The sequence below is a fragment of the Hylobates moloch genome, unplaced genomic scaffold (genome assembly GCF_009828535.3).
Source record: "Hylobates moloch isolate HMO894 unplaced genomic scaffold, HMol_V3 SCAFFOLD_4, whole genome shotgun sequence".
In the NCBI taxonomy this organism is placed as follows: Eukaryota; Metazoa; Chordata; class Mammalia; order Primates; family Hylobatidae; genus Hylobates; species Hylobates moloch.
Window position 1 is genome coordinate 29,242,296 of NW_026652279.1, and position 25,434 is coordinate 29,267,729.

The following is a 25,434-nucleotide window of genomic DNA, read 5'->3' on the forward strand; positions in this document are numbered from 1 at the left end:
ACTTCCCCTTGTCAAGACACAGACATACCTCCAGCTGCATCCGATTTGTGGCAGCATCATTACAGACTGACACCCTCTGAGCCTGTTGTCACTCTGTAAACCCAAGGTTGTTTGGGGTTTATGATTTATTTATTTTTTTTTTTTGAGATGGGGCTCACTCTGTTGCCTAGGCAGTGGCGTGATCCTGGCTCACTGCAGCATCCACCTCCCAGGCCCAAGCTATCCTCTTGCCACAGCCCTCTGGGTAGCTGGGACTACAAGCACATACCACCATGCCCACCTAATTTTTGTATTTTTTGTAGAGACAGCGTTTCATCATGTTATCCACGCTGGTCTCGAACTCCTGGGCTCAAGTGATCTGCGCACCTCGGCCTCCCACAGTGTTAGGATTACAGTTGTGAGCCTCACCCAGCTGGGTTTTTTTTTTTTTTTTTATGCTACTATAAGGTCATTTATTCCCCTTCCATTTTGTGTACAGCTAGGCACAAGCACTGAACTTCACATTCTTACCTGTTTGAATCAATCCAACTTCCTGAGGAAAACTCTGCCTCTCAGTCTGGCCATGAGTTCCTGCTGTGGGCTGGCTCCACGCCAGACTTTGGCAGTGACGCCAGAGTGGCCAGACTTCTGTGGAATTCAGCATCCCAGGATGCTCTGGGTGACTGGAAACAGATCCCATGGTAGCCAAGCCCCACAGGGAATAGGCCCGGAGCCCCTAGCAGACAGCAGGCTTGTAGGTGGAGCCAGGGTGTCTCAGCCTGGCAAGGGACAGTCTTTGGGAATTCTCCTCCCCGCCTCCCATAGCCCCTGAGAAGTCTTCCATACACAATCTCAGTGGAGCCGGGGCCAAGAGAAGCTTCCTAGGCACCATTAAGGGTGGCCAAAGCATATTCCCAGGCTCCAGCCCAAAGGACTGCCTCCAGGAGCTCTTCCTCTGAAGCCTGGAGAAGGGCACTTCTGGGCTTAGTTCATCTGTGGGTGTCTTACATGTATATTTCTATGGCTGAGGAAAGACAAGGCCAGCCTGCATGGTATGATCACCCCTGTGAGCTCATCCTGTGTCTGGAGTTCTACCATTAAAGCTTAATCTATGGGATTTAAAATGTTTTCTTGGAATCATAGTTTCACAGGATTGGAAGGAACCTTAGCATTCATCCAGTCAATCTCATATTTAAAGAAGGAATAATATCTATGATGTCTTTGTCAGGTCATTCACTACCCACTATGTGAACATATACATCTACCTCCCAAAACAGCCTATCTCACTGTTTTTACAAAAGAAAGTTCTGCTTGTAAGTGAAAGTCTGCCCAGAGCTTTTGTGCCCACTGGCCCTGGTTCTGCTCTTATGCTACATAGTCTTCTGTAACCCTCTCTGGGAATACCAATTCTCTGGGAGGAGAACATCGTAAGCTGCTCTTGGCCAACATTTGAGATGATGCATTGGGACCCTTCAGTGGTACTGGGCATGAGGCCCTAGGGGAGAGACCAGCGAGAGCCAGTCCAATAGCTTCACCAACTGTGACTTTTTCTGTCCTTAACCTAAGTATATCTCTGACCATGAGAGGCTGTGGTGTTGAAGGCATGGGCCAGACTAGAGAATGAACAGTAGAGGATCAGGCCTGGACTGAGCAGCTGTTTATGACATAAAGGAGGGAGAAGGCTAGAAAGGGCAAGCCCAGCCATGCTGAAGCAACCAGGAGTGCTGATGATACCTCATACGGTATTGTGAGGTACAGGGAGATAGTGCACAGTAGTGCACCCATGTTACTTGGAACACGGTAAGCACTCCATAAATGTCAGCTCTAGATGATTTAGAGAAGTTAAGAGACACAACTAGAAAAAAGGTTTAGGGGGATAATAGCCCCAGAGAAGATAGATTGGAAAGAGAGATAAAAGAATTAGGAGACTGTTCTAGCAAGAAATGATAAAGGCCTGACCAAAGTTAGTCCAGGGAAGATGGTGACTCAGACACCAGGAGGGAAAAGTGGAGGAGTCCTGAAGGCTGATGGGATGGAGTGGTTTCCAGCTGGCTTCCTGGGCATGGGTATTGCAGTGTCAGGCTCAGACTGTGCCTTATGGATCCCAAGAAGGTCCCCAGAGGAAGGGAAAGGAAGTAGTGTTCTCACTGTGACTTGAGGGGGTTGGGGTTATGGTAGAATGGGCACTCTGATGTGGTGGCACTGAGGACATTTCAAAGGCCCCCCTCCCAGCTACTATCCCAAATCCTCTCAGTAGAACAGTTCCGAGTAATGAAGTTAAAAGACTGTGATATTGAGAAGGTAACACTTCCCTAGCAGTGGAGCTGAAAACAGGCCATAACAGGCAGGGAGATAAATGGCCAGAATGGGATTCCCAAGGGAAATGGGGAGCAGGAGGAGAAGCAGCTTTGTGTGGGAGTAGGGCTGAGGGGCACATCAAAAGGGGAGAGGAGCACTGATGGTGAAGCGGGTGCTCACTGAGGACATGCTTGTTTTTAGCCACCGCCTTGCCTTGGAAGCCCCTCATTGACATCACCATTGGCACACTTGGCAGGCTTTAGGCTTCACAGAGCATTTCCCTTGTGCTGAACTCAGACTCCAAACGTTCACTGCCTCTACTACAAACGTTAGACAAACTAAGTCACACAGGTCTTTGATCCCGTCAGGGCATAATCAGAATCACGGCTGGGAGAGGGAGCATGGGATTGGAGCCATGCTGTTGGGTTAAGTGTAATCATGCTGTTTGGAAGGGAAAAGCAGCCTGGCCTTGAGCGCTGTTACAAACATTAATGTCTTATTCCTTCCCTCTAAGGTAAGGAGGGTTCTGAGAAACAAATGACAACCCCTTTTTTCAAGTCCCTCCCTTTGGGAGTTCCCAGCCAAGTCCAAAGAGTGGATCTGATCTCCTGAATCAGGCCCCAAACCGATCCCACTCCAGAGTTAACTCCAGATGAGAAGTGAGCCAAGCCTAGGCTAGTCACTAGGTCCAGCTGGGCGCGGGCATTCGCACACATACACTCCTCCCCTGCCCTCCTGCTCACCTGCCCCTAGAGCCACCTATAGTCCAACCCTGTCTCTGGGGTTTGGCATTGGCCCTCCCTTTCCTTTAGACAGCCAGGCCTGTACGTAGGAGTAGGAGCTGGACTTGGACAGGCACCAGAAAACCAGAAAAGAAACCAGGTAGTGCTAGAGGATGCAAAGCTTCTAGAAAGAGTGACTGTAAATGGAGGAAAATGAAAAAGGGGTTGAAGAGGTCTCAGGCATTGTTACCAGAGTGGCTCCGAGCCCCAGACTGCCCACACTGCCCCAGCAACACCCGAGGCTGAAGATCCCCTTTAAGGTGTTTCTGGAGCAGCAGAAGCTTATGGCCAGATCCCACTGGATCCCACCAGGTACCACCGGATTCCACTGCGGCCTTGCCATGGAGCCACGTGGTTTCTCTTTGGAATTCAGTGGCTTGGAGTTTTGTTTTTATCTCTTGCATTTTTGTCTTCCAGAGCGGAACACATAAGGATCTGGACTCGAGCAAGACCCCACCTCAGCGGCCACCCCCTCAAGGTTGTTTACAGTATATTCTCGACTGTAATGGCATTGCAGTAGGGCCAAAACAAGTCCAAGCTTCTTAAAATGATTGGTAGTTAATTTTTCAAAGCAGAAATTTTAAGCCAAAAACAAACGAAAGGAAAGCGGGGAGGGGGAAACAGACCCTCCCACTGGTGCCGTTGCTGCGTTCTTTCAATGCTGACTGGACTGTGTTTTTCCTATGCAGTGTCAGCTCCTCTGTCTGGTTGTTTACCTGTTCCTGTTCGTGCTTGTAATGCTCACTTATGTTTTCTCTGTATAACTTGTGATTCCAGGGCTGTTTGTCAACAGTGTACAAAAGAATTGTGCCTCTCCCAAGTCCAGTGTGACTCTATCTTCTGGGTGGTTTGATAGTGTTTTTAAAAGTAATATATAATGTGGGGTGAAATGGGAGTAGGGGGGTGGACAGGGGAGAAACGGAAACCACAAAAAGAAAACCCAACTCCTCTCCTTCTCCCCCCAAGCTCAGATTAAATCCCCCACCCCCAACTTTCCCTCCACCAGTGTGCTTGGGATCTTCAATGAACTGTGCTTTTCGCTTTCTTTCTGCATGACTATTGTAACTAGATAGAACATTAAGAGATTTTCAAGATCAAACTTCCATAGCTTCATCCACTGAATTTGAAGGCATCCACCTATTTCTCCATTTGCTAAAATTTGGTGCAGTTTGAGTTTATGTGAATAGGCTGGCTGTGCCTGTAGAGCTCTTGTGTTTTTAGTGATGACATGAAATACAAAGAACAAGCTATTTCCAGGAATGTGTTTTGTATTTTACATCCCAGTGTACCCTTTATTTTATTATTAACTAATTAGCTATGAGATTTTTAAAAAATGGGGCCGCTGATGTGCAATATCAAAGTGAACCTGTGAGTATTTTGTGTGCGTTGATCTCAGTTGTTTCTTCATTGTTGCTGTTTCTGGATCAGCCATGTGTGCGCTTGTGTGGACCTGAGGCTGCTTTCTGTTCCCAAAGCTTGACCTGTGTACAGAGATAATTCCTTGGCAATGTTGGACATAGAATGCAGGGAGCTACTGAAGGTCTTTCAGGGATTTGTCCATTCTGCTCTTGGCCTCTCCTGAGGCATCATAATGGGAGACCAAATCAAAAATGTCCCATGTCACTTGAGTGGGTACTCTGCCTACAGAACCCTGAGGTTGACTCCTGCTTCAGTTCTCAGCTGTTTACCACAGCCCTCCAGGGTCCAGAGATTGAGGAGGTTTCTCTTTCCTGGGAGGAATTGTCTCAGATTTAGCTTGTGTGTGTTTTGGACAGAGGCTCCACAGTGGTGGCTCTTGAGGAACCCTCACCAGTTTGTTCTCTTCCCTCTGACAAGCAGCACCTGAGCAGATGCTGAGGCAGTTCATTAAACCAGGCCTTAGCTTCAGTGCTGCATCTTGCCATCTCCCGGTCAGGCTGGGAACGGGCACCAAGCAGCTGCCTCTAACACCATGGTCCGTGGAAGTTCATGCCAGCAGCTTGCCTTTGAGAAGAAATGCTGCTGGCTCTACTTTTACATTCCCTTCCACCTCTATACTGTCATGTCACCGTTCTGGACTCCCAGATCTGAGAAGGAACTAGTGTTGGTGGTATGTAACAAGAGTTACATGTCCAGGGGCTTGTGCCTTGGTTTCTCCTTTGATTGCTGGTAAATTCTGAGGCCACAGAGAAATGCATTGAGTGTGAATGTTGTCATCTGTAATCCCTCCCTCAGCTGATGATGGTAGTTGATCTTTTGTAAATACATACATATGTGCATATTTGCACTTCCAGATGGGTTGCATAAGAATCAGGTCCTTAAATACCTCCCAATCTGATGAAATGATAGAAGAGAATAAAGTAACATTTCCCAGAATGGAGGAATACATTATTTTATCTTATATTTTTGTCCAAGCGATGAGCTGATGGTGGTATTGCTTCTCTGCATGTTATCAGTGTGTACATCCGGTGCTTTTCATGTGTCATTTGTGAGCTCCAAATGCAAAGTTGCCATTTGAATTCAGTCAGGCTACAGGGTGGTATCAGCCAAGGTCTTTCAGGTGGGGGAGAAATTGGTTAGGGCTCCCACTGCCAGATGCAAGCAGATAGCATAACCTGACTGTTATGTGCCCCCAGGCAGCATGCTTAGGGACAACTCTGTGGCCTGGGGGACATCTGTGTCACAGTATAGGATTGCCGTTCAGGTGTTTTGTACCTATTTCTTTCCTGACGTTGTCCCCTTTTTTTGTACTGATCCAACTGGGAGAACCTCAGCCAATGCTGGAAGTGTGATTGAAGTACCTCTCTTTTGTGACTCTTGTACAGCTTAATGTGCAATAAAGGAAAAGTTATATCTGTCTTCAGTGTTAAGTTGTAAAGTTTCTGGCTATCCAAGTATCTGCACAAATGGGAAAGCACTCAGGTTTCTGGTGCAAGAGACTGAGCTATTAACCTGTATTGCCTTACCGGAAAATGCTAATACAAACGATGCCAAACTTTGGAAATGGCAAAAGCTGGTTAATGTGAAATAATCTGCTAATCTATCATCTTCACTAGTTATTTGATTTGAATTTGGAGCTTCTTAAACCTGCAGAATTCCATTGATTTATGTATGTGTTTATTTCTCTGTAACTAACTCTGGTATTATTTGGTTAGATGATAAATGGTATTCTGTGCCCTATAGTGGGGAACTGAGCGGATAGTCGTGGGTGCACAGGTGGCATAGACATACAGTTCTGCCTCTCCAGAGGGCGCAGATGTTCTGGTGTTTCTTAAAAACTAAGTGATAATACAACTAGCTGGTGCTGAGTTTCTGTAAGTCCACTCCCTCCAGCAAGCCCATGGATGTGGACTGTGGGATTGAGGCTGAGAGACTGGACCTCCCAGGGCAGTTGTCCATCATTTCCACTAGTCAGTAGGTACTAATGGGGATGGCTTTTGATTTCTAAGTGTTGGGACCCTCCTCAGCAAACTCTAGGCAATCTGGTACCACCTTAATGCCTGTCAACTCCCAGAGGAAGGAGGACCTTTTTCCTCTCCAGGCCACCAGATGGTTTTGTGTTTCATGCTGGGAGGAGGGTGTGCTGTTCCTTTTTAGGGGGGCTTTTATTTGCCAAATGGCACCCACAACATCCCCAGGGGAGAGTGGGGTTTGGATGTCTGGAGAATTCTACCACATATGCCTGAGAGGTTCATCCTGCTAGAACCCCTTGAGGATATTACTGAGAGGCAAAACAGTGCCTGGGAAGAGTGGATTTCTCCTGGTTGTGGGCATGAGTTAATGCTAAAATGAAGCCCTGGTGGGGCATGGTGGCCCTGGCAATCAGACCCACGCAGGCTTGGAGCAGGACCAAGGGCAGCTCCATAAAACAACATATGTCAGTGACCATCGAGGTGATCATAAGGTACGGAATACTTTTTGAAGAACTTGCTCGACCCTATTATCTTTGAAACACTACCCCTTAAAAGACAACTAAGACCAGGGCTTACACTTTTTAAAGTTTTATGTTTGGGAAAACTAAGGCCCAGGGAAGTTTGGTGACTTGCTCAGGGAGTCACTGGTAGACTAATTCTGAGATCCAGTGCTCTCTCCACCGCCCTGTCCTGCATCTGCCATGTGGAACCTGAGACTTCCCAGTAAACCCTGGAGCAGGGTGGTCTGTGCCTGAGACACCTCTAGGGAGGAGGGGTGAGGACCCTGCATTCTAGGGCCCTCTGTGAGAGAGTGCACCTCTGACGGGGCCACTCGTCCCTGGTTCCTCCTTGTCCTGCTGACTGCTGCTGTGGCTGAGTCGCTGCGTTTCTGAGGAGCACTTAGTGGCTATGTACAAAGATAGCTAACCAAGGACCCCCTTTAGGGCCCTTCAGAGACTCCAGCTTCTTGGAATAGAGCTTATCCTTTTGGTAATTAACTAACCACACCCTTTGAGGCATAGATTCTAATAAGGAAACATTTTTATATGGTTAAATTATGAAGTTTTTCTTGTACTGAACCTAGGGGGCCCTGGGCAACCCCAAGGAATGCAGCCCCCAGGCAAGGTGCTGCCTCCACGCCGGCTCCCCCCTGGACCGTCACTGCCACCTTCCTCCTCTTCCTCCTCCTCTTCCTCCTCCTCGGCTCCTCAGCGGCCGGGCGGCCCCACCACCCACGGAGATGCACCCTCCAGCAGCAGCTCCCTGGCAGAGGCCCAGCCACCCCTGGCTGCTCCACCACAGAAGCCCCAGCCTCACCCACAGCTCAAGTAAGAGACAACTCAGCAGCTCCTCCCTCCCCTCCTCCCACCCTCCTTGTGGGCCTTGGGCTCCAGAGCTGCTAGAAATCACCTTCAATCAGGTCTCCTCCTACAGATATTTTGTGATGGGATTTGTTTTTGGTTTTTTTTTGTTTTTGTTTTTTTTTTGGTGTGTGTGTGTGTGTGTGTGTGTGTGTGTGTGTGTGTTTGGTTAGAGGAATGGTTAGGGTTCACTGGAGAAGGGAGGAAAGAGGGAAGTGAAAGTCTAAAGTTTAGCTAGAAATTCAACCCCCTTCCCTTTCTTCCTGGGAAGTGGCACTATGGCAGAGTCACTGTCCCTTCTTTAGTCTTGTACTAGCTTAAGGTTTTGGTTTGTTTATTTTAAACCCTGTCTCCCACTCTTTTTTCCATTCCTTTGTGTGTGTTTCTTTCTTTGTAAAAAAAAATTTTTTTAATCTTTCTGCCTCTGACTCACAGTTCAGAGTATGCAATCAGTAAGGCTGCCCAGAATGAAAAGAGGGAAGTAGTTAAATCCATTTCAACATTTTACCTTCAGCTCTGTCCAAAGGAGGTCAGTTTCTGGTGTGGGCAGCAGAGGAGTTCCCAGGCAGAGACGCTGAGGACCTCCATCCTCTTGGGTTCCCCCACACCCAGCAGTCACCCTAGAAGCCCCTCCACACTGCCCCACTGCACAGACCCCTGCAAGCAGCAGAGCTGTCTTTGGGAGGGACAGCACCTGGATGTGGACGATGGTCAGTTCTGCCCTCTCTCCCACAAAGGCCTCTGATTGCTTGTGCAGTGTCCCCAGCAGACTTCTGTCACCACCTTCAGCACAGACAGCCGTAGCCTTAGGGGGATGGTAAGGGGATGGTAGTGATACACCCCTGCTTCTCAGAGTGAGGCGACGGGCAACAAATGACTCTTCAGGGAGGGAGAAAAGGGAGCTGGAGAATTCTGGAGTTGAAATGAGCCACTAGGAGATCATGTAGTCATTGCAGATGAGAAAACTTTGCTCAAAGAAAATTTTTTTTTTTTCTCAAAGCCAAGCTACTCCTCTAATTAGTGGCAGAGCCAAGGTTGCGGGGCTCAGGTGTCCAGATGATCACTTTCTCTGGGTCTTCCAGTCCCGCGTGATGGAAGGGGCATCACCCACTCTTGCTCCCCAGCTTTGGCCAGTGGCACCTCTTGCCTCTTGCCTGCCACATAATGTCCCTTCAGCCCAGCTGTTTCCTGCCTGCTGACTTTTTTTTAATCCCTCCTGCCTTCTCACTTAGCCAACTCTAGCCCCCGTGTAAGGGCAGATCCTTGGATTGTCACTGCCTCTGGGCTGAAGCTGTTGAATAGAGCCAGCCTCTGATGACAAGCTGGAGGCTCATCTCCAGTACTCTGCCTGTGCGGGCTGAGGAGTGCCCCCACTCCCAGAGGCCAACGTGTTGGGTCTCGTTCCCAGCCATAATGAAAGGCAGGGTGTCTGTTCACAGTCACTGCAGGCGGAGAGAGACTGCTCACAGTTCTGTAGAAGGGAGTTTCTCCTGAGCTGCACCCAGCATTTAAGGGAGGGCTGAGAGTCCCAAGACACCAGGAGAAGAGTTCTGGAGCCAGAAAGCAGCAGGAACAAGTGGGAGTCAAGAAGGAGAAAAGCTGGGCCACTGAAGAAGCCAGACCTCATGTGCTCTCCTGGAGTGAAGGCTGGGCCTCAACATGGCCTTCTTGTGCTTCATGGTTTTTCTCTGTGAACCACTAGTCTCTCAAGGGGAAAATACGCCCCTAAAATGTGTGTAGTTTGGATTTTCTCATTAGAAAGCTCCCTAAGAAACTTGTAAAGGCCTGATATATATCTGTTTTGCCACTGGACACCCTGAACCCCATAGACCTCATATGAGCGCTCCTCTCAGGAGGGTTACAAGGGTGGTTACTACATCCATTTTAAGAACAGGGAAATTGCCGGGTGCGGTGGCTCACGCCTGTAATCCCAGCACTTTGGGAGGCAGAGGCGGACGGATCACGAGGTCAGGAGTTCAAGACCAGCCTGGCCAAGTGAAACCCTGTCTCTACTAAAAATACAAAAATTAGCTGGGCATGCTGGTGACCGTCTGTAGTCCCAGCTACTTGGGAGGCTGAGGCGGTAGAATCGCTTGAACCGGGGAGGCGGAGGTTGCAGTGAGCCGAGATTGCACCATTGCACTCCAGCCTTTGAGACAGAGATTCTGTCTCAAAAAAAAAAAAAAAGAGAACAGGGAAATTGAAGTATTAGAGTTTTGGGCCAAGCCAATGTATTATTTTGGAATCAGAGAAGAGATCAGAATAGAAAGAGCCAAAAGTGCCTAGAGATCTTCATTTTACCAAACTTGACAGAAGAGAACCCAAAGAGAGGCACGTGGCTTGTCTCCAGTTAGGAGGGAGTGAGTGGCAGAACGAGACTTTGGCCCAGGTCTTCTGATCTGGCTCCACCAGTTGACAGTTGATAGAGAAGACAGTGCCAGCGTCACAGGCCCATTGTGACTTCTTTTCATCAGAAAAGTAATGTGAGATTCCTAGGTTAGTTCTTACCAAGGTGGGATCTCTGAAATTTAGCCCTTGGGCATTTTAGATTAAATTAAAGAAGCGGCCTTTGAGTCACTTCTTCCTCCTCTTTCCCTTCTTTATTTTTTCCCTTCTCCCTTGTTCCCACACTGTCCCCACCCTTTCTATTCTAGTAGCACCGAAGGTGAGGAAGTAGCTTAGGGGTCTCCCAGGGTCTTGGTAGCATGGCCACTTCTGGCTTTATCCTCCATTACCTTGGTCTCCCCGGGGAGGGAGTGGGGGTTCTAGCTGTGTATCCTCACGTCAGCGTCCTTCCCTGCCTTGCTGGGAACACCACCCTCTCACATTCTCTCTGGTTTTTATCTTCAAGCAAGTCGCAGTCCCTGACAAATGCCTTCAGCTTCTCTGAGTCCTCCTTCTTCCGGTCTTCAGCCAATGAGGATGAAGCCAAAGCGGAGACCATCCGGAGCTTGAGGAAGTCCTTTGCCAGCCTCTTTTCAGATTAGCTCTTCAGACACACGGGGCACCCGGCCCAACCGGGAAAGGCATCTAAGACATTCACCAACAACAGTCAGCCAGCTTGGTGGTGATGTCCCATGACCTTGATGTGTGTGGTCCCTTCCTCTGCTCTGTTGTGCTAAGTGATGTTGTGCAGCCCAGAAAGGACCATGTGACAGTCTCAGGGCAGGTGCCTACCCAGCAAGGGGTACCTGGCATCAGAGAGGAAAGAGCTGCTTCCCTGTAGTCATGAAAACTTCCTTCTGAAGTCATCGTTCGCTGTGAGTTTAGTGGCCTTATTGTGACAGTGCTGTCATGTCTTATTCTTCCCTGTGAAACCAGGATTAATCGTGGACTCCTGGCAGCTTAACCTAGCTCAGTTGCAGTGCTAAGCATGCCCCGCCCCCATTCAGTGATACCTGTTTGGGAAGTATATACTTCCCCAAAAGTACTCTTGGCCCTAAGTTTTAGAAACTTTCCCCAACCTGGATCCCTTGTCATACCTGTGTTACTGTTTAAAGCACACTCACCCAACTTACAAGATCTTAGGCTGCTGTGGTGGTGAAGCACCTTGAGTCTGCTGATATTCGGGAGAACAAGGATCTGCAGTTTCCCCTTTTCTCCCCTCTGAAGAGTGGTTCTTATGTGCAATCTGCAGTAACCTTGAACTCCAGAGCTGCACTATAGAGGAGAATGCATGCCACTATGACAGCAGTATGCCAAGCTTTGTGTTCATCTCCTAATAAACGTTAAGACCTTTGGTGTAATAAAAGCAGCAGCATTCACCAACGTTTGATTCAGCCATGAGGTCTTGACCCCTTGGCCACCCTTTAGGCGGAGAGAGTGCCCATGAGGTGTGTGTGTGAGTGTGTGTGTGTGTGTGCGCATGCGCTTGAGTGTAGGGAGTGAAAAATCTAGGTATGTGAAGCTGTTTGTGTCAGTTTGTGTGTGTGACTGCAGGTGTACATGTGTTTGCAAGTGTTTGAGAATGTGTCTGTCCTTTACATACCACTTCTGGGCCTTCTGACACCTCCCCAGTGAATCTGTCTCCTCCAAGACACCTAGCCTTCCTTCAGCAACTCAGCATTTCTACCTATATTATGGACTTTGTAACCTTTCAAATAAGCACAGAACCCTTGATCCCGGAGGAGTCAATTTAGACTCACTTGCCTGGTCTATCATCAAGCTCCTCAGCTGAGGCCCACATGGTGGTGCCAATGAGGCTGGACCAACCTGCTCTGACAACCAGGCTCCCATAGATCCCAACGAAGGCATCCTAAAGAGGCCTGCAATTGAGGGTGGGCTCTGAGGGATTTCACTCTGGCTGCTTCATGACTCCTTGATACGCAAGTGTATTTTCCCAAAGACCACGGATGCTGTGAAGATAAACACTACATCTGCACCGATAAAAAATCCATATATTAAAATGTTAATATCTGAATGTTAATAAGTATCTAGATAATTTCCTGCACATGACACCCATCCTACTAACTCAACAAGATAACACTCCTTCAAATGCCACTATCTTAACTTCTCTTCACGGGCAGTAGATGCTGCAAGGTCAGAGAATGAATTTCTCCGATAACCAGGGTCTCCTTTCTTACTCATTCTGTTTTCACAGTTCAAGGATTGAGCACCGTACCCTGTTCTTACACTTAGAAAACAGGAAGTAGAACCTCCCATTGAGTGATACCTAGGGGGTGAGAGCCCTCCTCCCACAACACATATAACTAAGGAACAAACCAACCAAACCAATGTGTGGGGTACCTGGGCGCAAGCCAATTGACCTTTAGAGTTCCTTCTGTTTCCAGCTGTAGGGGAGGCAGAAGTCCTCTTAATGTTCTGTGGCTGGGCCTGAAAATTAAGCATACATAAGACAGATGAACAGGACAAATGTATACACATTTTATTTAATATTTTTATGCGTACATGGGAATCTTCATAAGGAAAATGAAGACCCATGCTGTTAAGCCCAAAACTTGTATACCATTTTAAACAAAGAATGATAAATTGTGACGATATGACAAAACAAAGGGGTCTGGGCTAGTCAGCCTTACGTAAATTGCGGGAAAGTAGGAAATATATAGGAGAAACTAATGGGAGAGAAGGGTTACAAGTTTTAGTAAGGTTTTGTCTGTAGAGATTCATCTCAGTATCAACTCCCTGTCTCTGGTGATAAGAATGTTTGTTCCCTTCCTTCTGGGGGAGAGGCACCCTTCCCACAAGAAGTTTTAGTCCTGCTTCAGACAGGAAGGGGGAAGTCGGAAAACCTTTCCTGCATCTGTTGTTCTGTTGCCTTCAGCTCAAACAATATGCCAAAGTGGCATATTTTGAGGTGGCATACTCTGACCCCCTTCACAAACCAAGAGTCTGCCACTAGCCATTGCTTCTATCCCCGATTCCAAATATGTTTTAAGAGAAATCATTCATTTAGCCAAAACATTTCTTGAGCACTTACGATAAACATAAACATTGTGATGGATTCATAGGAATATTTGCTGACACTTCCATAGGCAGTATTCTAAACACTTAGTGCACATCAACTTATGTATTCCTTATAATAAGCCTATATGGTAGGTGCTGTTATTATTTTATAAATGAGAAATGGAGGCACATCAAGGTCAATAACTCATTCAGGGTCATTCAGCTGGGCAAGTGATAGAGCTGGGACTTGAACGTAAGTGGTGCAGCAGCAGAGCTCATGGCCTGAGCTACTTTGCCATATTTTATTTAATCTAGCAGAGTCAACAAGACAATTGTATTAAATTTTACACAGTGTGATAAAATAAGGTACACACAAAAATTTACAGCATATCCACCTCTTTTCTTTACATTCTCTCTCCATCCCCTGGCCCCAGGGAAAGGAGGACTGGGAGAAAGTTAGGAAATCTGTGACCAGTGTTGACCCCTTGTCCTAAAACCATGAGTAACATACACAATGTTTCTTATTCTGATAGAATATAATTCTGGTTCTTAAAAAATTACTCATTCTTCCACATGTGATGTCAGACCAAAAACCACAAGTGGCTTATTTAGAAAATGAGTCAGCCTGGAAATGCTGCGGTGACAAAAAGGAGAGGCATTTACCATAGGTCAGGCAGCACCCTGGTCTGAAGGACATATGGATTCTCTCCAACCCTTAGTAATGGGGTGGGGCTGGGGGTGGGGAAGTTCCATTCAGAAACAGCCTTCTTGCTACTTAAAAAAGACAGCCCCAGAGACTGGGAAATTGGCTATTCACAAACATCAATAAATATTCAATGAATACTGTGATAAAAATTATCTACAGCTAAGATCTCTGCAAGATTGGTTGTGGTCTCCTACGGATCTTGAAGCCATGTCTGTAGGCCAGCTTTGACTACTGTGCAACCACCTCTGCAGTTTATGGGGATTCTCTACCTGTGTCTTCACCCCAGATTAGTAAAGTAGAAAGCCTCATCCCTGCCCACATGGAACTCATCATCTTCTTGGGTCAAGATAAATTAATTCTGTATTTTATTGATTTGTTCACAACCCCTTATTTTACTTAGCACCATAAATTTTATGAGAGGAATATAAAAATGAATTAAGCAAGGATTCGGCCCTCAAAAGTTTATAGCCCAGTAGGGAAGATGTGTAAATATAAAGAAGAAAATGTAATGCATTAAGTCAAATGCAGTCAAAATGTTAGTTTGGAAAAAAAATAAGCTTGATAGGTATTGGTGAGGATATGAGAAGCAGAAGGAAGTCTTACACGTTGCTAATGGGGGTGCGTGTTGGTACTGCCAGTTCAGGGAACAATTTGGCAATCATGCATAAACCCTATGACTCAGCAATTCCATTTCTGAACATTTACTCTAGAGAATCTCTTGCACATGTACATAAGAAACCAAGTAAAAGAATATTAGTTGCAGCACTGTTTGTGCAAAGAATGGAAATAACCACCTCTCGTGGGGAATTAAAACATGGTTTATTCATAAATTGGAATACTGTGTAGGAGTTAAATAAAATATATGAGGAATGCAGATGAGTTCAGGTAAGATATGGAAGGAGAATGAATAAGATGAGCCAGGCAAGTGTAAAATGGACCACAAGCAGCATATGCTTTTGCAGTGGGATAAGCTTCTAGCTCAGGTGCTCAGAGAAGACTGCACCCTGGAGGTGAGCTGTGCACAGCCCGCAGGACAGGAGGCACGCCACCTGCTGGGACTTGGCTGGGTGCACAGAATTCAGTCACTGAATTTTACAGCTGGAAGTTGCATCTAGTTGCATCAAGGCCCAGGCAACTTAAGGAGTTTGCCACGGTGACAAAGGGAGTTAGTAATAGAAGCAAATGAGTCTCAACCCTAAGTGTCTGGTGGGCCATTGGGAACATTGCCTTTCCTGAAATAAATGAAATGGGTTTCATATTCGGGGGCCCTCCAGGGAGGGAGAGACTTATAATCATTTCACAGAGGCCAGGAGGCAAAGGGAAGAGATAGTGTTGGCTAGTGGAAAGAGCCTGGGTTTTGGAATCAAATTGAGTTTAAATCCAGGCTCTGCTAGTTACTGGCTAATTGATGATGTAGTTTAACTTTTCTGTGTCTCAAATTTTCTCATCTATAAAATGAGAACAATGCTACCTTTCCAAGGAGGTTGTCTTAAGAATTAAACAAGCTGATAGAGTCTGTTCCTAACAGTGGTTAGCATGCGAGATCACAAGAAACCCTCTCTGTCACATAGAAAACCTGTATGAGTAAGTCCCAAACCCCCTTTCCCCAGGACTCCTCCAGGAGCAGCCAAATGAATGCCAAACATGCCTTTCTCCTGCTCCTGCACCAGGGGAGCCTCTAGGGCAATTTCAGTCTATCTGATGTCTTTTCCTAGGGCTATGGCTCCTTTTAGTTGTATTAGCTAAACTGAGTTGAGGGTGGACACCTGGGGAGGCCTGTGCTGCGCCAAGGCATTCCAATAGCAGTAAACACACAGCAGACACATACGTACACACATGCACACACAATACAAACTGCAGCTACAGAAGTAACAACGCAAACCCCAGGTGACCACAGTGGATGCTTTTTTAAACACTGAGACCATACCATCATTCCTACAGTGATATGGTTTCCTTCAAAGCAATTCCTTTGGGAGATTATTTATTCCTACGAGGCTGCTGCTTATGTTCAGAACATAATTGCCTTCAGATCTGTAGTACATTATTTGAATTCCTATAACTCTTGGAAGATCAGGAATTCTTTACCTGGAATCCAGGTATTCTCATACATACTATTCTGTGTATTGTGCATTTTGGCAGGCCCTCAACACACATAAAAGGTTAAGAATCGTTGCTTTAGGGAGTAAATTTTGATACAAAAAATTTTAATTCTTTTGGAGTCAAATCTAGTGATTAAGCTAGATAATATATATGGTCCAAAATGCAATGTGACTATAAGTTAATGAGACAATGTTCTGTGGCTTACAAACTAGATCTGAAGTAAATTAATCCCAGAAAGGGGTCTCAGATCTGTTTTGAATAGTTTCTCTCTGAAATAAATGTATAGACCCATCAAGGTTATCAGGTTTGAAAGAGAAGTTGCATTCCAACAGGCAAATTCTGTTGTTTGTGGAAAATAAACAATTTATTACTGTCTAATTTGCAGGTTACAGGCCACATTCAGAATAATGTTTTCAAATAATCATAACATTATTCCTTACATTTGTATTTTACAGTTTATGTAGCATCTTGCAGTTTAAAGGCACTTTACAGTTTACAAACACTGATTCATCTTCATTTTGTGGAATTCTCACAATAGCCCCATGAAGCTATCCCTCATTATAGGTGACTTCTGAGTGTCTGAACTGTGGGCTCACACTTGAGTGGTACTTTTCCTCCTGTGGTACAAGTTTCCTTGGACTTTAAGCCTGTTGATTGTAAACATGTAGAAAAATAATGCAACTAGTCATTCTCTCTGATTTATCCACCTCTTATTCAACGCCCGATTACTCTGAGAACTTGCTTTCTATCTTGCGTGGATATTAATACAGTTAGACACACACACTTGTGCTTGCCCACTGGTCTATATTTTCAGGACTCTTGTTTCATGGGCCCTACTCCCCAACCTGCTACCTTTATCGAGGAGATAACCTTCCAGAAAGGGGAAGAGGGAACACCAGAGATAACCTGAGAGGGGAGGAGAGCTGTTACCTGGCCCCACCTCATGTGTAAATGAATGCTCCCCAGGGAACCCCACCCCTTGGTCATTTTCAGCCACCCCCATATCCACATACATCTCTTCTGATAAGAATCTCCACCCTTCAGCTAACTCCTCCAGGCAGTTCACAGCAGAAAGCAGAAAGCTACAGCCACCTGGGTGGATCAGGTTAAGTTCAGCAACCGCCTAACCCTACTTGTTTTAGATTCGGTCCTGGGGAAGGGAAATTAGCTCTCTATTGGATTAGTGAAGGGACAACACAGGTTTAGACTTCTTGCATCCACTCTGGAACTCACTGGTATGATAGAAAATTGCAAGACTAGGCCCAGAGGGGCTCAGCAAATCCTAACCTGTATATACCCTGAAGACCTCAAACCACCCCTGGGACCTGAGTGTTGTAGGGAATGGACTAGAATGAATCTGGGATGCTCATTTACCTTTGGAGTTTCCCTTGGGCTCTAAAGACAGTTTGGTTTGCATATTTCACATCAAAGCAGTGGAACATTTCAATTTAAGATTAGTAGACAAGGCCAGTAGATTATTTCTTCTTAAGAACTATTCCTTTATTCTATCCTCATAGCTATTATTCTGGATTAGGGCCTTTATTCACACCTCTTATTGTGATAGCCTGCTGACTGGGCTCCCTGGCTTCATTCCCTTGCTTATTTCTGCCAGGTACACTTTTAAAATCTCTGATCGCATCATTCTCCTGGTCACAATTTTGCAGGGGATCCCCAGGCTTAACGAGTGAAACCTAAACTCCTTAACTTGGTATTTAAGGCCCTCTAGAGTCTAGTCTCAATTTACCAGGAAGGCAGCATATGGACTGGTTAAGTGTAAAGGCTTTGGGTTAGTTTCAGTACCGATTCTATCACTTGCTAGCTGTGTGACCTTGGCAAATGACTAAACTCTAAATCTCAGTTTCTCTCCTTTGAATGGTTTAATAATTTCATAGTTTCATTTCCAAGTTTGTTCTGTTGGGATCCATTTTACCATTCTAAGGTGAGGAAATGGGTCCACAGCTGGTCTCAAGATGAGGAAGTAACTCAGAGATTTATCAAGGTTCTAGGCCTGATTTTTAGGCTTCTGAAACTGGAGTTTGGCCATTAAACTAAGTTAATGGATCTACTGAGCATATACCCAACAGGATCTCTTTCCCTAAGACTGCCATTTCAAAGGGCATAACTATATCTAGAGAGACTAGATTTCTTATTACTTTTTTTAAAATTTATTTTACATTTAGTCAATAGACCATCAGTAGATAAGCCTTAAAACTTGTTGAACAAAAGGATGTCATCAACAGGAAAGATTGCGAGTAGTTGTATTATTGTTCCTAATTCCTCACTCTCCTCCTTTCTTATAAGTGGATGATACCTCCCCACCCATTGCCAAGTGACCTGCCTCTCTGTCCCAAAGACACTGGGCTTAGTTATAGAACCTGCTTTGGCCAATGGCATGGAAACCAACAGAATTTACTCCATGAACGCCAACTCATTTGGTTCTCCCATTGACCTCAAAATGGTTAAACTGAGTCTCAGAATGGAGACAAGCACAACAGAACTGCAGGCAGTTGCAGCTGCTGGCATCTTAATGTGAGCGATAAATACATGTTTACGTTGTAAGAAATTGGCATTTTGGAGTTGTTTTCATAGCGCAGCTGACTGATACATATCAACAAAAAATGTATTAAGAATAGGCCCCTCCTGGAGTTTTGCCTAGAGTCAGTGAGTCAAAAAACTAATTTTTAAACTAGCTGTTGCAACACTGCAGGAAGATGGTTGAAAATTAAAGGAGACATTCAAGTGAATGAGGGTAGTATGGAAAGAGGTGTAAAGTCTGTACTAGGAAGAGGAAATGGTGTTTCTTTGACTTTAAAATCTTTTGTATTAGTTTGTTACATTCTACTCAGCCTTCCTAGACTGTCTTTTTAAACCTTGGGGTTTGATTTCTCCCAGAAAAGACACATCCTATGAACTGATTTACAGTATTATTGGAAGACGAGATTGCTTCTAATAATTGATAAGGTTCTCTCAAGCACCCTACTTGAAAATAAGCCTTCCTGTCAAAAAACTTTTAGTGACATGGAAACCAGTAGGCTTTCCTGATTGTATCTGCAAATGTGTCTGTAAATCCTTATACAATAAAACTACATAAAGAGCGGCCACAGAAGAACATCTGCCTGTGGAATGATAGCATAGCCCAGCAGTGGTTTTTTTTTTGTTTGTTTTGTTTTGTTTTTACAAGACCTACTGAACCTTTAGGGGAGTAACTAAAATGTAACAGGAATGGACACAAGAGTATTTTAAAACAAACAAAATCCCAAAACCTGCATTTCTAACTTCTTGTAAACTGAGTCATTACTGCAGACCCTTTGATCCTGTTATTTTCAAAAGCAAATATTGCTTTTGTTTGCATCCATTAACTATATCCTCATAATGTTCTTGCTGCTCCCAGATCTGCATCCCCGCTTCTTTCCAAAAAGGCCAGATAAAGCCTAAAGACACTTTCATCATGGCACATCTCTAACTCGCATACCCAGAATAGCTCCTGCTGCCTAGAGCCTAAAAGCCAATCTACAGCTTATTGTCAAGGCATCTGCAAACAAAACCAAATGTATGGTCTTAGCTGCCTACTGTATCAATTCTCTTCTCCAGACTAGTGATCTACTCACTATTTCCCATATGTAACTTGTGCTTTCCTGCCTACTTGCCTCTGCTCATGAGGTTAGAGATGTGTTCTTTCTTTCTCTTCTAAGAGCTTGTCCAAATTTCCCACCTTTTAAGCCCCCACTCTCAAGTTTCACCTGTGAAGCTTTCTCTGACCACAAAAGTACAAGGGATTAGGGTCCCATTGCTACCATAATGAACGTGGGACGGCACAGGCTTTTTGGAACCCAATACTGCCTGACTTAAAGAAATCAAAGAACTAGCTGGGTGTACTGGCTCACACCTGTAGTCCAGCACCTTTGGTAGGTTGAAGCAGGAGGATCCCTTGAGGCCAGGAATTTGAGGCCAGCCTGGGCAACATAGCAAGACCCTGTCTCTACCAAAAACAACAAAAAAAATGTATTTTAAAGAAGTCAAAGGCCATAATTTATTATAACTTCTTAGGGGCTAAACAGATTGAGCAAAAGGCAAAAACTATTCTATAAAGCCAGATTCTTCTTCCAAAGTGCTAAGCTGCCATTAATTCCATTAGAATCTAGGGACAAATACAAACACCAAAATCGCCTTTCTAAAGTAATGGGCATTGCTGAAGCAATTCTTTCAGAACCTGGAGACCCATTAAAGATTTTGGGTTCTCAAGACACATGGAGAGTAAATCTTGAAAGGCAGGGGAATCCGTGCGTTCCAGGAAATCTATAAACCATAAATATTATTTTTAGCCCAGTAGTTTTAAAACTTTTTATTTTATTTTATTTTTTGAGACGGACCCTTGCTCTGTCGCCAGACTGGAGTGCAGTGGGGCAATCTCGGCTCACTGCAACCTCTGCCTCCCGGGTTCAAGTGAGTCTCCTGTCTCAGCCTCCCGAGTAGCTGAGTCTACAGGCATGCGTCACCATGCTCAGCTAATTTTTGTATTTTTAGTAGAGATGGGGTTTTACCATGTTGGCCAGGATGGGCTCGATCTCTTGACCTCATGATCTGTCCGCCTCGGCCTCCCAAAGTGCTGGGATTACTGGTATGTTTTTTGTAATTAAACACTATTTTTTCAAAAAAAAAATCTTTTTACATGGAACCTTAACATGAAATGCAGGTTGTAGTCAATTCATTCTGGTTAAATTGGCGCAACAGGTCAGGCACACCACTGGGTTAGTCTCTGTGGTCCCTCTACCACACCTGATCCTTGCATCCCTTGAATGGGAAGCTGAGTCTCTCACAAACAATTCATTGCTGGACTACTCCAAAGCTCCTACTCAGTCTACATCTCTGATGATTGTTTACCCAGGCTGTCTTTAAATGGAACCTTTCGGACTTCCTGCCTAGCTGAATCTGAGCTAAGGTTGCATTATAGCCATTACCAAAATAGAGAAATCACTGCTCAGGCTCACCTGGGATGCACAGAGTAGGAACTCTGAACAGATAGGAGCATGTGCCATGCATGCCTAAGTTCCCAGCAAAGAGGAGAGAGGCTCCGTGTCAGCCTCTGGATCAGAGCCCACTGCTTCCAGCCCGGTGAAGGCAGGCAGGAGGAGTTCCACAGAGAGCACCTTGGAAAATGGGATTGGGCTCCTTGGCAGTATCTTTATTCCCTACAATTGCTTCAAGCCTCGGGGCTGCTGGCTGCTTGAGCTATCATTTTAATTAAAACATTTACCCTAAGTGACAGAATCAAGCTTATGAAAGGTTACAAAGACTAAGAGTAGAGAATATTAAGAATGTGTTTCAAGGCCGGGCGCAGTGGCTCACATCTGTAATCCCAGCACTTTGGGAGGCCGAGGTGGGTGGATCACCTGAGGTCAGAAGTTCAAGACCAGCCTGGCCAACATGGTGAAACCCTGTCTCTACTAAAAATATAAAAATTAGCAGGGCATGGTGGTTGGTGCCTGTAATTCCAGCTACTCGGGAGGCTGAGGCAGGAGAATTGCTTGAACCCTGGAGGGGGAGGTTGCAGTGAGCCAAGATTGCACCATTGCACTCCAGCCTGAGCGACAGAGAGAGACTCTGTCAAAAAAAAAAAAAAAGAATTTGTTTCATATGTTGCCATTTTATAGTCACCAGCACCCCTTCTAGGTCTCTGTTCTACCGTGAAGTCCAAGATTTCAACAGATGAGATTATCTAGGATCACAAAATACATGTATTGTTCCTTGCATGAAAAAAGGAGCTTAGAAATCACAGTAAGATACCATCTCACACCAGTCAGAATGGCTGTTATTAGAGAGTCAAGAAATAACAGATGCTGGTGAGGCTGCAGAATAAAGGGAATGCTTATACATTGTTGGTGGGGATGTAAATTAGTTCAGCCACTGTGGAAAGCAGTTTGGAGAATTCCCAGAGAATTTAAAACAGAACTACCATTCAACCCAGCAATCCCATTACTGGATATATACCCAAAGGACTATAAATCATTCTACTAAAAAGACACATGCACTTGCATGTTCATTGCTGTGCTATTTGCAATAGCAAAGACATGGAACCAGCCAAGTTGCCCATCATTAGTGGATTGGATAAAGAAAATGTGGAGCATATACACCATGGAATACTATGCAGTCATAAAAAAGAATGAAATCATGTCTTTTGCAGCATCATGGATAAAGTTGGAGGCCATTATCCTCAGTGAATGAACACAGGAACAGAAAACCAAATACCATGTGTACTCACTTATAAGTGGGATCTAAACACTGAGCACACATGGACATAAATATGGGAACAATAAACACTGTGGGCTACTAGACAGGGGAGTGAGGAAGTGGGGCATGGATTAAAAAAGTACCCATCAGGTACTATGCCCACTACCTAAGTGATAGGATTCATACAAACCTCAGTATCACGCAATATGCCCACATAACAAACCTGGACATGTACCCCCTGTATCTAAAATAAAAGTTGAAATTTTTAAAAGGAAAGAAAAGAGAGCTTAGAAGTGAATAAGCATTTGAATGGCAATGTGGGATGAAAGATTCTTCATGCCAGGTTCCACATCCAAATGAACTGAGGAAAAGTACTGTGTGACAGATAATCATGGATGAACCTAACGGGAAAACGTAATTTCCTGCTAGTGATTTTCCGGAGCCTGTTGGTGTAAGCACAGGTAGGGCTAAAGGAACCCCTTAACCTAGGTTAGGTATTATTGAGTTAGGTATTATTGCCTTCCAACAAGCCTCCAAGACCCCAGGGCTGTGAGATAGAGGGGTAGAGAGGAAGGCACAACCCTACATGAAAGAAAGTGATTCATTAAAAAAGTTTGTATTTTAATACAATATGAAAGGAAGTATAAGACTTTACAGTCTATTGTGAGTAAGGGTGTGGCTGCTGGAGCCAACTTAGGAAAAAACAAAACAACTAAAATCATTTTTTATACACATGTACCAGCCTGTGGGTAAAACACCAAAGGTGCCTGATGGGAGCAGGCATGTCAGAGCTAAGCACAGAAATGAAGAGTACTCCTGAGAAAACCCCTGCAGATCTCACAACGCAGAATCCTGCTGATCAAACTGAACCGTGAAACAAACACATCAACAGAAGACCACTTTGCTTCCTCTGAATTATGCTGAAAGTGTAGCGCTGTTCCGATTATAGATGGTTTGTTATTTAATGGGCAGCGGCAAGGTGCTCGCCTAGGTGGTTTCATGTTGTCAATGTATGAATCGAGTCATTTGCGCTCCTTGCTGCACAGTTACCCTCGCTGAACATCAGCAGTATATGACTTCTGCCCCCAGTAGAATACAATGTAATGTGCCTCAAGGGGGATGAAGGGACACCAGGTGATGGCCCTGAAAGCGGGGGCTCTGGTTGGTGACAGCCAGAACTGTATTCAGTCTCCCTCACTTTTGCCACCTCTACTTTATCCCAAACTCACGTCCTTTAAGAAGTTTTCTACCAAATTGGCTGAAGTCACTCCAATCTGCCCTGCAGTCAGTCCAGGTGCAAGGCATGGAGTGAAGACGTGTGTTTCCTCTGAGAGCTGTAAAATCTTTCCTAAGAGAGAAACAACCATTAATTTTTTTTCTAATTTGCGTGTCTATTTAGAATAACGGAATCATAGAACTGGAAGGAATTTCAGAAGGCATCTAGCCCAGACCCACCTATCACAAACTTGGCATGGATCTGTGCATGAGGCTTGCAAGGTACCTTCAGATAAACAGTAAAACTTCATGCCTTCAAATCCTATTCTTTCAAATTTTATAATAATGCGTAAGAGGCACAGAAGCATAAAAAGAACAATAAGCCCATGTTATTTATCGTATTAAAAGTATATAATCAAAGATCTCTGGGATCAAAGGAGAAATGCTAAATGATATTGCAGAATTCCTAGAAAATTCCAATATTAAAAACAGACACGTCAGACTCGGGTAAACAGTGCTCAAAGGAAATTAATAGTATTAAATATCTATGTTAAGAAATGCTAACATAAATGAATTAAATGTGCAACTAAAAAGTAGGGAAATAACAAATGGGAGAAATTAAAATTGATAAGGATAAAAGCAGAAATTAATGAGATTTTAAAACTGACAATAAATCAAAAACTTATATGTTGAAAAAGTTAACAAAAATAAACAATTCAGTAGCCAGCTTAGTTTGTTAAGAGGCAGAAAGCCCAAACATCAAGTAAGAAATGTCAAGGAGAAAGTCATCATCAAAAGATAACCAATTTTAAAAATGACGACTCTGTACAAATGCATTTAAAAACCTACATACAGTAAATAATTTGGGAGGATAGTGGCTCTCGAGCTTTTTGGGCTCTTGAACATTACTGGAGACTCAAAAGAGCTTTCATGTATGTGGATAATATCTGCTAGTATTTACCATGTTAGATAATAAATTCATTACATGTTGACATAAAAAACAATTTTATGAAAAATAATTAGATTTTCCTAAACAAAAACAGGCAGAGAGGAGTGGCTTACTTATGAAGATCTCTTGAATGTCTGGCTTAATAGGAGACAGTTGGATTCTCACCTGCTTCTGCATTTGATTTGTTGTGATGTCTCACATACTACAGGATCACTCCCCTGTAGTTTTTTTTTTCTTTTTTGAGAGAGTCTTGCTCTGTTGCCCAGGCTGGAGTGCAGTGGTGCCATCTTGGCTCACTGCAACCTCCACCTCCCAGGCTGAAGTGATTCTCATGCCTCAGCCTCCCAAGTAGCTGGGACCACAGGTGCATGCCACCATGCCCAGCTAATTTTTGTGTTTTTAGTAGAGATGGGGTTTCACTATGTTGGCTGAGCTGGTCTTAAACTACTGGGCCCAAGCGATCTGCCTGCCTCGGTCTCCCAAAGTGTTGAGATTACAGGTGTGAGCTACCATGCCCAGCTGCCCCTGTATATTTGTGAAGGAATCTGAGTGAAAGAAGTAACAACTCAACATTATTATGAAAATAAATTTAATCTTAACCCCTTAAGAGGATCTCGGGAAGAGGGGATCCTAGGACCACACTTAGACTTGATGTTCTAGGAAAATACAATTTACAAAAAATATATAATTTGTCAACAAAAAAACTTCAGACGAATTTTACTTTATGAATGCAAAATTTTTAAATAAAATGACCAATAGCACATTAAGCAAACAACATGATCAAGCAAGACTCATTCCAGAATGCAAGAATCCTTCAATATTAGGAAATCTGTTGATATATTTCATCATATTAATAGATCTAAGCATCTGACAAAATAAAAACCCGTTCTTGATAGAAACACTGAATAAAATAGGAATCAATTGATACTTTCTTAAAATAATACAATACAAAAATTACCATGTTATTTCCTTCACATGAATTTGTGTACATACGTTTTATATATCATGTATAGATATATCT

The 25,434-nt window shown here is 44.4% G+C and overlaps 1 protein-coding gene across 2 annotated transcripts in view; it reads left to right on the forward strand.

Annotated features, from left to right (window-relative positions):
• Positions 1 to 12,513, forward strand: part of SYN2 (synapsin II) — a 207,590-nt gene extending 195,077 nt beyond the window's left edge. The window contains exons 12-14 of one of the 2 annotated variants that reach the window (XM_058437271.1): positions 3,477 to 3,537; positions 7,536 to 7,779; positions 10,664 to 12,512. In XM_058437271.1, the coding sequence (XP_058293254.1) occupies positions 3,477 to 3,537; positions 7,536 to 7,779; positions 10,664 to 10,799 (441 nt within the window). In that variant the 3' untranslated portion in view covers positions 10,800 to 12,512. Of the gene's footprint in view, positions 1 to 3,476; positions 3,538 to 7,535; positions 7,780 to 10,663 lie in introns of both variants that reach the window. The other variant, XM_032149736.2, reaches the window with a different exon arrangement.
• Positions 12,514 to 25,434: the final 12,921 nt, after the last annotated feature.